This window comes from Hylobates moloch, unplaced genomic scaffold (genome assembly GCF_009828535.3).
Source record: "Hylobates moloch isolate HMO894 unplaced genomic scaffold, HMol_V3 SCAFFOLD_13, whole genome shotgun sequence".
NCBI classification, from domain to species: domain Eukaryota; kingdom Metazoa; phylum Chordata; class Mammalia; order Primates; family Hylobatidae; genus Hylobates; species Hylobates moloch.
This window is the reverse complement of record NW_026652288.1, coordinates 92,623,578-92,636,418: the sequence shown is the minus strand read 5'-3', so window position 1 is coordinate 92,636,418 and position 12,841 is coordinate 92,623,578. Positions and strand designations below refer to the sequence as shown.

Genomic DNA, 12,841 nt, shown 5'->3' with positions numbered 1-12,841 from the left:
GTTTAAGCCATTGCTTTTAAGTTGCAGCTTAGATAATTGTGAAAAATAGAATAGACGATCAGAACATTGTTGGGATAGAGGATTATAGTTAAGTGGGATCTCTCTCTCTCTCCCTCTTTTCTCCTAGCTCTCTTCTTCTGTCTTCACTAGAAGATTGCAGAAGAAAGCTTTAGGTCAACAGTAGCCTTGAAACTTAATCAGTCTTAAGCTAGCTTTACCAACAAGTAACCATGTAACAGATGCATCTGCCCAGAATAGGCCTTGACACTTATCAGAAGCCTATCTGAAGAATGTTAAGGGAAGACGATGCTATGAGCTAGAAAATACCTCATAAAGATCAGGAAAGATGATCCCCTTCCTTCATAATCAAGAAGATAAGGTCAGCTAAAATGGAAAGTGTGGGAAAGCAGCAGCCTCCTGAGGAAGCTAGCTCACGGAACTCTCCTGCCAAAGCTGTGGGTCTTCCCAGCAGCTCCTCATGGATGGCAGCATCTGAGTGTGCATTGTAGGGCAATGAGTGTATAGACGCATATAGATGTGTAGATGTCTACTGCATCTCAGCTCCAGTGAAATACTAGTTGTGCTCAACTACATAGTCATATACATAGTATGTGTATACTACTGCCTACTTACATAGTTTCTAATGGACACGCTGTGCTTTTATCTTGTGCTTTGTGAATAATCTAAAATGGTTAGTTAGTCCTTTATAACCACATCTTCCAGGTATAGACAAAAAGATAGGTGGAATTGCTTCTGTAATTTGTTGGTTTGCCTGCCTATGCTTTTAAAATTTTTTTTTAATTTTTATTTATTTATTTATTTTTAAGATGGAGTCTCACTCTGTCACCCAGGCTGGAGTGTAGTGGCAAGATCTTGGCTCACTGCAACCTCCGCCTCCCATGCTCAAGTGATACTCCTGCCTCAGCCTCCCAAGTAGCTGGGATTACAGGTGCCCACCACCACACCTGGCTAATTTTTGTATTGTTAGTAGAGATGGGGTTTCACCATGTTGGCCAGGCTGGTCTCGAACTCCTGACCTCAGGTGATGCCCCCGCCTCAGCCTCCCAAATTGCTAGGCTTACAGGCGTGAGCCACCGCGCCTGGTCTGCTTATCCTCTTTAGCTGAAACTTAATAGACGTTATACTTTTTTGTTCTTAAAGTGAATCTGACCTGTTTTCTGTCAGCTCTTGGTTACTTTATTTTATAAACAGGTATCACGAAACTTAAAAATTGTTGAGACTTCTACCTCATTAAGATACCTCAAGTCATTTTTGTCTCCCCATTTCTCCATTTTCTTTTAATACAAGGACTTGGAATAGAATTGTATAGTACTTTTAAATCTGAGAGGTACCTTCAAGATCAGCTCTTACAGTCTCATCTCGTGTGTGAGAACACTGAAGCCCAAGCTATTAAATCTTGCATCCTCAACTGGGATGATATCACCGCTAAAGGGTGGAAATTGATTCTTAGGAGAGCCAGAAAATCTTAGATTTTGTCATGGTTTACGGCTTTCCAAAGCTCAACCTTACCCCACCCTTCCTACAAGGAATAAAATTTTTTAAAAGTTTTCTCATTAGGAGGGTAATAATGAAAAAAAAGTTGGAGAAACACTGATGTAAAGTGACTCGACCCTGGGCAAGCTGGTCATTGGGAGGTACTTAGATGAGAATGCAGCTCTTCTGGTCCCACAGCCAACATTCTTTCTGCTGCCCCTGTTTAACTTCCATTTATTTCTCTGGTCTTACTTTTTAAACATGTCTAATGTTTAAACTTGATTGGTATTTTTCAAACTGTAGATTGACCAGCATATTTTAATAAAATAGGATACAACTGAAAGAACCAAAAGAGTCTTTTTTTTTTGAGATGGAGTCTCGCTCTGTCACCCAGGCTGGAGTGCAGTGGCACGATCTCAGCTCACTGCAAGCTCTGCCTCCCAGGTTCACACCATTCTCCTGCCTCAGCCTCCTGAGTAGCTGGGAGTACAGGTGCCCGCCATGACGCCCGGCTAATTTTTTGTATTTTTAGTAGAGACAGGGTTTCACTGTGTTAGCCAGGATGGCCTCGATCTCCTGACCTCATGATCTGCTCGCCACGGCTTCCTAAAGTGCTGGGATTACAGGTGTGAGCCACTGCGCCTGGCCAAGGCAGAATGAGTCATTTTTAACAAAACATCTGTTTTCATTAAGTGTGTGTCCTGGGTAGTTTGTATTGTAAGTTGTAGCCAAAAAGGTTTCAAAAAAGCTAAACTAGATGATGTTGGTATACCTTGGTTGTTTAATCATCTCTGACTCTGTGGTCTTATGCCAGCCTCAGGAACAAGCAGGCTAGGTGACTCATTCAAGGACAGGTAGTACGAGGGAAAACAGCCAGACCTCTAACTCTTGAGTTCTAGATTCGTTTTCTACCCACTAAGAAAGCCTTACTAAAGCATTGTTAGTTGGCTTAAGGTTTCATGCTTTAAGAAACTGAAATTCTTTTGAAAGAACAGTTGTGTTGCCTATTCTGTTTAATTATAATTCCTTTTGGATTTATGCTATAGGACATGGGTGTGGAGGCAAAGAACCATGAAGTACACAACAACCACAGGTACTGACAGACTTTGTTCTATTTGATTTTGCTTCAGATTAGAAGTGTTTTAAGAAAGGGAAATGTTTAATCCCTTAATGTGTGCATAATAGAATTAGTTATCATAAATTTTGGATTTTCATTATAATTTTCTAGGAAGTGTTAAGTCATGGTTTTCACCTCTTTTATATCAACTCTTGCTGTTAAGTCTAAAATACAGAGGGCAGCCGAGCGCAGTGGCTCATGCCTGTATCCCAGCACTTTGGGAGGCTGAGGTGGGTGGATCACCTGAGGTCAGGAGTTTGAGACCAGCCTGGACAACATGGCAAAACCCTGTGTCTACTAAAAAATACAAAAATTAGCTGGGCGTGGTGGCGGGTGCCTGTAATCCCAGATGCTTGGGAGGCTGAGGCAGGAGAATTGCTTGAACCCAGGAGGCGTAGGTTGCAGTGAGCCAAGATCACGCCACTGCACTCCAGCCTGGGCGACAGAGCAAGACTCTGTCTCAATAAATAAATAAATAAATAAATAAATAAATAAATAAATAAATAAATAAAATACAGAGGGCAATAATGGAGAACATTTTATATTCGTTCTTTCTGTCCGTTTGACCCTTTTAGTGTATTGGATTGGAAAATCATAACTATGATGGTCTAAAGCAGTTCTTTGAAAAAGCTATTTTAAGTAGCAAAACCTTTTTTTCCAAATAAAATTTAACATGGAATTCCCAACTATAGAACATATAAAAGTGTAATAAAGTATAACTGCTATCTGATTGGGTATAGCCCTCTACCTACCCTGCTCTCCTTCTCCTGCCTGCACTCGTACATACGTCATCCATCAGCCCCTGTGACAACTCTTGGGCTCTATAGAGCCCCATGGAAAAACACTTTTAAATTAAGTGCAACCTTATTTTTTTTTAAAAGAAGAAATAACTTTATTATGTTGAGCCTATGGATTCTATTGAAGAAATAACTTTATTATGAACTGTCAAAGAACTTCACGTGTGATATTAGAAGTACATTTTATATATGCAGTAGCTTGTCATTATGGTGCCATGCCAGTAGACTGGTACAAGAGTCACTTGTGTTGCAAGAGAACCACACACACACCTGTGTACATAGGGATAGAGGCAGAGGGGCAGAGTGACTGAGAGCTTAAATTCTGGAGTGACGCAGATCTAGGTCGAAGTCCCGGATTCTTTCTTTAGCTGTGTAATTTTGGGAAAATAATAGCTCCTTCAGCATTAGTTTCTTCATCTTTAAAATTGAGATAACAATGATAGTATCTATTTCATTAGGATTATTGTGAAAATTTAAGTCGATGTTGAGTCTTTAGCACAGAACCTGAGGCATAGAAAGTGCTTGTTAAAGATTAGTTAGTATTGGCCGGGTGTGGTGGCTCACACCTGTAATCCCAGCACTTCGGGAGGCCAAGGCAGGTGGATCACCTGAGGTCAGGAGTTCAAGACCAGCCTGGCCAATGTGGTGAAATGCCGTCTTTACTAAAAATACAAAAATTAGCCAGGCATGGTGGCAGGCGCCTGTAATTTCAGCTACTCAGGAGACTGAAGCAGGAGAATTGCTTGACCCTGGGAGGTAGAGGTTGCAGTGAGCCGAGATCACACCATTGCACTCCAGCCTAGGGGACAAGAGTGAAACACTGTCTCAAAAATTAATAAGTAAATAAATAAATAAAAGAGTAGTTATTAACGATGATAATTTAACACTATTATAATTTGATCCTTGGCATAACAAAGCATCTTTTAATTTTATGTTGCTTTGTATTTTAAGTTTAAAAAGCTGAGTAATTTATGTTAATGAGTATCTTGAATTTAAGTGAAAAGAAGTGCACTGTCTAATATTAGTTAAAGTGGTCATTTGGGGCTCAGTTATGCTAGTTTTACCAAAAAGCTTGAACTTATCAGTTCAAGTCCTTATCAGCCAGTTAAGATCGTATTTCATTCTCATTCTTTGCTTTCCAGTAACATTTCTGTGTGATTTTCATGGTGTTTTAAACAGGAAGAAACATTACCAAGGTCCTCATTGCAAACAGAGGAGAAATTGCCTGCAGGGTGATGCGCACAGCCAAAAAACTGGGTGTACAGACTGTGGCGGTTTATAGTGAGGCTGACAGAAATTCCATGCATGTAGATATGGTATGTGTTAAAAATTGGAAGCCACGTCTTACGTTTATTCGTTTACTGTGTCAGTATTTTAGTTCTTTATGATGACAGTTGATATTTGCTAGTGTTATCAGGGTTGAAGTAGGTAAGTTCAAACTGCTCACTGATAATTCTTGGGAACATTTGTCAGATATAACATCAGTTGAACTAAGCAGTGTGCTTAGTAGAACAGTTGATTTACAGGCAAGGTCTTTATCTCCTTGAGGATTGGTTAAAACAGTTCACAGAATGTTGCTGACCCACTGACTACACTTTGAGTAGCTCATGTCCAGATTCCGTATATACAAGGAGAAAGATCCAGGCTCTATTCTTTTGTTTTCTTTTTTTTTGAGACTGAGTCTTGCTCTGTTGCCCAGGCTGGAGAGCAGTGGCACAATCCCGGCTCACTGCAAGCTCCGCCTCACAGGTTCAAGTGATTCTCATGCCTCAGCCTCCTGAGTAGCTGGATTACAGACACACACCACCACTCCCGGCTAATTTTTTGTATTTTTAGTAGAGACAGGATTTCACCATGTTGGCCAAAATGGTCTCGAACTCCTGGCCTCAAGTGATCCACCCACCTTGGCCTCCCAAAGTGCTGGGATTATAGGCGTGAGCCACTGCGCCCAGCCTATCACTAGCTTTTATCCACCAGAAATAACTCCAAGCATGGGTGAATCCAACTGTTGTACTTCATTATGCCTGCAGCAAGACTCCAAGCACTAGCATCAATTCATGATGGGCAGCCCCACCCGGGCTTTTATCACTGTACAGCAGGCCCTTGTGGCTCTCTAGCTACTGTTTTTCTCATTCTGTGCAATGAGTATTTCAAACCTGTTTCACTTCATTCCAACCTCCAATTCTCCCTCTACCCACCTATTTGCAGCAGGATGATCTTGATTTCACAGAGAAAATAAAATTGAGGTTCCTGCCACAGAATCTGCTGACTTAGTTACGTCTGCATCCATCTTTCCCATCAAAGGTCAGTGCTCTGGATCCCTTCTCTTCTTGTCTTTTTAAGAATATTCCCGGCTGGGCGCGGTGGCTCACGCCTGTAATCCTAGCACTTTGGGAAGCCGAGGCAGATGAATCACCTGAGGTCAGGAGTTCGAGACCAGCCTGACCAACATGGAGAAATCCCGTCTCTACTGAAAATACAAAATTAGCTGGACGTGGTGTCACATGCCTGTAATCCCAGCTACTCGGGAGGCTGAGGCAGGAGAATCGCTTGAACCCGGGAGGCGGAGGTTGCAGTGAGCTGAGATCATGCCATTGCACTCCAGGCTGGGCAACAAGAGCAAAACTCCATCTCAAAGAAAAAAAAAAAAAAAAGAACTTTCGCAAAATAAGAGAGTAAATTTTAAATGTCTTACCATGAAAAAATAGTAGATAAGTGAGATGATGGCTAGGTTAATTGGCTTGATTCAATCGTTCCACGTTGTGTGCATGTGGGAAAACATCACATTGTACCCCATAAATGCATACAATTATGATTTGTCAATTAACAGTATTAATAAAACATAAAGCAAAATGAGACATTCCTGTGTCAAAAAGAAAAGGATCTTCCATTTTTCAATGATGTGTCTTCAACTACTCTCTATTAGACTGATAATATCCATGTCCCTAAATCCAGTGGAGTCTCCAGGACTGAGCTGACTTGACCCCTCAGCAGCATTTAGCATGCTAGTACACTGCTCCCTTCTTTTAGAAATAAATTCTTCTCATGGCATTCTCAACCTCTTGCCTTCTTGTCTTCCCTCAGTGTCCTTTATCTGGACCCTACCCATCTACCAGACCCTTATGTTGAAGTTTCTTGGGACTTGGTCCTTGGCCCTCTTTTTTCAGTGTGTACTCTTATTCTGGATCATTTTATATACTCGTATAGCTTTGAGAAAAACTCCCAAATTTCTATTTTTAGCCCGGACTTTCTTTTGAGCATGATACATGTATATCCAACTGCCCATTCAACATCTCCACTTTGATATTGTCGCAGGTACCAAACTAGTGTGACTGAAGTTGAACTCATGACCCTTCACCTATACTGAACCTGCATTTCTTACAGAATTCCCTAACCCTGTAGAGGACAACACCATTGCTAATAAAAACAATAATGTCAGAGATCTAGAAGTCTTTGAGCATTTTTCTCTCTTCTTTCCTACTCTAGATCCTTCCCCCCTCATCTAGTAAATGACCAAGTACTGTTAATTGTATTTCCCAAATATTTCTTTCCACTCCCTCCCACCTATAACTTAACTCAAAGCCACAATCACCTTTTTTTTTTTTTGAGCCAGGGTCTTATTCTGTCAGCTAGGCTGGAGTGCAGTGGCACAATCACAGCTCACTGCAGCCTCAACCCCCCAGTCTCAAGCAATCCTCCTACCTCAGCCTCCTGAGTAGCTGGGGCTACAAGCACTTGCTATCATAGCCGGCTAATTTTAAAAATTTTTTGTAGAGATGATGTCTCACTATGTTGTCCCAAAATGCTGGGATTATAGGGATTATAGGCATAAGCCACCATGCCCAGCCCCACTGTCACCTCTTGCTTGACCAAATGCTGCAGCCTCCTAAGTAGCCTCTCTACCTCCACTCTTAACTGTCCCCCACCCTCAGCCAACAATCTATTTTCTGCTTTTTAGCCAGACTAAGAGTATAAAATAAAAATGTACTTGAGTTACTCCTCTTCTTAAATGCTTTAAACCTTTATAGGGTCCACCAGCTTATCAGTAATGTAAAAGGTGAATAATATTCAGTGTTGATGAGGGTAGTTAGAAACTGGTATGTTGATGGAAATATATATTGGTAAAACCATTTCAAGGCTGATTAACCAGGAGCTATTAAACTATGTATATCCTTCAACCCAACCCTGCAAACATTCCTGTAGTTTTCTGTCCCACAGACATGCTCACATATATTGTGCTAAGAGAAGTGTGTACAGGAATGTCTGCTTTAGCCTTGCCTGCATCCAGTTTTTTGCCATTATAACCTAAGTGTGCATTAAGAGATACATGATTAAATGAACTGTGATACTGCCATACTATGGAATATTTTTCAAATGTTATACAAAATGAGGTATAGACGTGTACTAGCAAGAAAAAGAGTTCCCAAGACATACCGTTAATGGAAAAAGCAGTTGCAGAAGATAATTATATAGTATGATCCTATTTATGTAAAAACAAGAACTAAAACTGCATGTGTTTATATAAACATATATGACTAGTTAGGAATATGGATTTGGAACAATATGTCCCAGGTTTATTATAGTGGATGTTCTATCTGGAAGGAGACTGCAATGGGGGGAGTACCAAAGGGCTACTTTGCGTTTGTATTATAATTCACTTTCTTTAGAATGAGAACAGATTTGTGTTTTGTGGAGTTAAAAGGAAAAAACAGGCTGGGCACTGTGGCTCACGCCTGTAATCCCAGCACTTTGAGAGGCCCAGGCAGGCGGATCATCTGAGGTCAGGAGTTTGAGATTAGCCTGGCCAACATGGTGAGGCCCTGTCTCTACTACAAATACAAAAATTAGCTGGGCGTGGTGGCGTGCACCTGTAATCCCAACTACTCCGGAGGCTGAGGCAGGAGAATCGCTTGAACTTGAGAGGCAGAGGTTGCAGTGAGCCAAGATTGCGCCACCGTACTCCAGCCTGGACGACAGAGCAAGACTTACCTCAAAAAAAAAAAAAAACCCACAAAACAACAACAACAAGAAAAAACATTTAAAATGGTCTCTTTGTGTGCTGCCTTAGGAGAAAGCCCAAAGCTTTTTAACCTCTCACAGGCCCTTTGAAATCTGTGCCCAGCTTTCTGTCCAGCATCCTCTCTGGCCTCTGGACCCCTTGCTCATTGTGTTCCAGACACACAAGCCTTCTTCGGTCGCTCAACTGGACCAGTTTTCCTCCCACCTTTATGTAGATTGTTTTCTCTGCCTGAGAGCCTCACCCTCAGCTCCATTCCTGTTCCCAACTCCACATTCTTGATCTGTTTGCCAGGCAAAGTCTTGATCATCCTTGAGGAGCCTCCCCTGACTTCCCTCCTAGGCATTTCCTGATCACCTTCAGACCAGATCAGTCCTTCCTCCTACAGCCTTTATGCCCTTGGTTTTTCCTCCATGACGTTCATCACAGTTGTCATTAAGTGTGTGAATGTATGTTTAAAGTCTGTCTCTCCCCCCAGACAGGGACATTTGTCTTGTTCACTGTGATACAGGCAGCTCCCACCTCAAAGTGTGGCACGTAGTAGGCCTTCAGTAACTCTTGGGATGAATGAATGATGTGCTCTTAATGGTCTACTTCAAGGGATGCTATGATTGTGTGAACGTTTTAAGGAATGATATAAAATAATTCACAAATGTATGAAAGCATTATCATACTCTGATAATTATATAAACTTTAATCAACTTGTAAGCTTTTTTCTTTGTGTACATCTGTCGTGTATTTTGTTTCTATTATCAAATATAAATTTTTGGCATTGAATACATTTAAGGTTATTATTGTTTTAGTAATAATATCATGACTAATGTCTGTTGCTTTCTATCCTGAGACACTTTAGTTTCACACCAGTGTGGCTTATGCATGAAAACCAAGTTTTGTTACCCTCTTCATGCAAAAGATTCTAAGACTGGCTTATTTTTATAGCATAGACATACACTGGTACTTCAGTTTTTCAATTCTTGCACTGTTCTGGAGGGAGTGGCATTCTTATTTACAATAATAAAACGACTCTGAAGCAGTTCTGTATAGTGTATGAGTATGTACTAGCTATAAAGTCTTTTAAGCATGTGATGTTTCTTAAACAGGCAGATGAAGCATATTCCATCGGCCCCGCTCCCTGCCAGCAGAGCTACCTATCTATGGAGAAAATCATTCAAGTGGCCAAGACCTCTGCTGCACAGGTGAGGGTTGTGAAGAGATTTGCAGTGCAAAAGGAATACGTTTTGTGCAACTGATGCAAAGTTACCTATAGAAATTTTCTATTTTTAGCCCTTCCCAAGATCTTTACATTTGATTATTGGATTATCATTGTAAACTAGGCATGTCCCATCTCATTTCTCAGCCAGTCTGCCTTTTTACTGGATCCTGTGTACTTTAGATCCTTTGGGAAATAGGTGGAAAGAGGGTCTAAATTACAAGTTAAAATTAGGAGAGAATTCAGTGCTTCTATCCTCAAAATTACATGCTCAAATCCTTTGGGAGAAACAGGTAGGTAGGGCTCTAAATTACAAGGTAAAATATAAGCAAGAAAGAAATATTTTTCTACCCCAACTTCCCAGTCTCATTCTAGGGCCGCGTAGGGAACTTAAGGAAGATGGTTCAGGCAAATGGAATTGCCAAGACTCTGAGATGAAAACAAGCTTAGTGTTCAAGAGAGAAGAATGTTCAGTGTGGTTGGAGTGAAGGCAGTAAGGGGCTGTGTCATTCAGGTATAGTCAGTAAAACCAAAATTCCATTTGACGTTTCAGCAGAAGGAACTTAGTTTAGGAATTAGTTCCACCAGTGTTAGAGAGCTGAAGGCGGGTCGGGGTTGTTGAAATTACCCCATAATAATAACAGAAATTGACAATCACCCTTTGAGCTGAAGGAGAGACTGGTGGAGGGACCTTCTGCAGCTGTTCTCAGATCTGTGGAGGGGCCCTACCTGGCTGCCGGGGGCTTAATGAGGCTGGTTCTTGGAGTTCCAAAAGAACCTGAAGACTGGAGCCAACGGCCGCTTCTGGGCGGCGAGGAGTAGGAAAGCTTCCTTGTTCAAGTTTCCCTGCAGTGGCCCCTACTGGTGAAACTTAACAGGAAGCTCACTGGCAAACAGGCAGAGCCCCTTCACAAGGCACCACGTAGAAGGCTGAGTTTGCGGCTGGGAGAACCAACTTACAGGAAGAGAGTGGTAGGAGACGATGGAGCAGAGAGAGGTAGAGGTAGCATCATTTAGAACATTATGAGTCTTTTTTTTTTTTTTTTAAGACAGGGTGTTTGCTCTGTTGCCCAGGCTGCAGTGCATGGCACAGTCATGGCTCGCGGCAGCTTCCAACACCCAGGCTCAAGTGATTCTCCCACTTCAGCCTCCCAAGTAGCTGGGACCACAGGTGCACACCACCACACCTGGCTAATTTTTTATTTTTTGTAGGAATGGGCTTTCTCTGTGTTGCCCAGGCTGGTCTTGAACTCCTGGGCTCAAGCAATCTGCCTGCCTCAGCTCCCAAAGTGAGAACATTATAGGTCTTGATAAGGAGTTTGTATTTCATTCTGAGTAGCCATTGGGAGGTTTTTTAAAGCTGGGGAGTAAAGCCATCTGCTTTACATTTTAATAGAATCACTATGGCTTCTGGGTGGGGAAATGGATGACTGGAGTGGGGGCAAAGGTAGGGACAACAACATTGAAAGAAAGCAAAACAATTAAAAGTAAATTGCCATAGTGTTGCTCATCACACTCACCTGAATTCCTGCTCCTTAGAAATTCTTCGTTGTCTCCTCTAGCACATTGATCATTCAGCATTTGATTTCTTGTTCTAGTCATATTTATACTTCATTAGTGCTTTGCTTAACGAGTTTAATGTAGAGGTTGGCTCCTCCATAAGTCCTTTGTGCTTTCCTAAGGGAAGAACTCACATCTTACACCTTTTTTTTTTTTTTTTTTTAAGCATACCTCCTAGCAACCCAGTGAGCTTGTACACAGTCCTCAATTTGTTTTTATTTTTGTTTTTTGAGACAGGGGTTCACTTATCATCCAGGCTGGAGTGCAGCAGTGAGGGTTCAAGCAGTCCCTCCCACCTCAGCCTCCGAAGTAGCTAGAGCTACAGGCTTGCATCACTATGCCCAGCTGATTTTTTAAATTTTTGTAGAGATGGAGCCTCACTGTGTTACCCAGGCTGGTCTCAAACTCCTGGCCTCAAGTGATCCTCCCACCTCAGCCTCCCAAGGTGTTGGGATTACAAGTGTAATCCCCTGTGCCCAGCCAAGTCCTTAACTCAAATTAGTGAATATGTATAGTTGTTTTGTATTGATGTGTCTCTTCTTTAGAATAGAGTTCTTAAACTGAATAGGTATTAATTTATACAAATGCATATTTAAAATATGCTGGTTTATAAAGCTTTTTTGGTTATAGCTTGAAGTAAAAGGTCCTTAGGAGGGTAAGAAGATGATAATAGTACATGGAGATATACATATGTATCTCACATGTCCTCAGGAGTTCAGGCCCTTTAACATAAATATCAGTTTATGTATTTATCATGTGTTTAAGCATAAATGCCAGGGTAGTATTACCTTCATCTTTTGGGCATAACATCTAATGCACAGAAGGTTGCATGATGTTATTCCAAATCATCTAAATCTTGCTACTCAAAGTGTGGTCCATGGACAGCAGGTTTGACATTACGAGCTCGTTAGAAATTCAGACTTTTAAGCTGGACACAGTGGCTCACATCTGTAATCCCAGCTACTCAGAAGGCTGAGGCAGGAGGATTGCTTGAACCCAGGAGTTTGAGGCCAGTCTATAGAAGATAGCAAGACCCCATCTCTAAATAAAAAACAATAACAGCCTTTAAGTCCTACCGTAAACCCACTGTAATTTGCATTTATGCAAAATTTGCATTTTTATCAAGATCCCCCAGTGATCTGAAATCAAAACTTGTCTAATCATTGAAAGAGAAAGGATTAAACAAGAGTATTCTGACTCCCAGCCCCATTCCCTGTTCATTGGACCAGACTGATCAGTAGAACTTTCTTGCCCTGCATTTTGGAAAAAGGGAAGTTGTTGTTTAATTAGAAATTTTTATTAATTAAAAATTGCTTCTTGTAGGCCAATGAGCTTCCTTTTTATTTTATTATTGCTTTCTCTTCTAAGTTGCCTCCTCAAGAGTTGAAAATCCACTTTCTTTTTAATGACCGTTTTTCTGAGACCATTTTTTAGTTTAAATAACAACCCTCTAGCAAATGTATGATATGCTAATTCCAGGGACTTTATCAAGCTTGTACCTATTTAGAATAGTATCATGTTAGTTGCTGTAACACAAACAATGAGAAAGGAATAGTGCTTATTTTGAAGTATATTTCAAAGAATGTTTGAAAAGAATAAAATACTTTTAGACAGTATTTTTAAAAGAGTAAAATGTTTTCAAAAAA

The 12,841-nt window shown here is 41.0% G+C and overlaps 1 protein-coding gene across 5 annotated transcripts in view; it reads left to right on the top strand.

The window, feature by feature from the left end:
* The window catches only part of MCCC1 (methylcrotonyl-CoA carboxylase subunit 1), a 90,156-nt gene that overhangs the window by 2,279 nt on the left and 75,036 nt on the right, over positions 1–12,841 (top strand). For 4 of the 5 annotated variants that reach the window (XM_032171714.2, XM_058426440.1, XM_058426441.1 and 1 more), the window contains exons 2-4: positions 2,541–2,587; positions 4,588–4,724; positions 9,526–9,621. In XM_032171714.2, coding sequence (XP_032027605.1) covers positions 2,541–2,587; positions 4,588–4,724; positions 9,526–9,621 — 280 coding nt within the window. The remainder of the gene's footprint in view (positions 1–2,540; positions 2,588–4,587; positions 4,725–9,525; positions 9,622–12,841) is intronic. The other variant, XM_032171716.2, reaches the window with a different exon arrangement.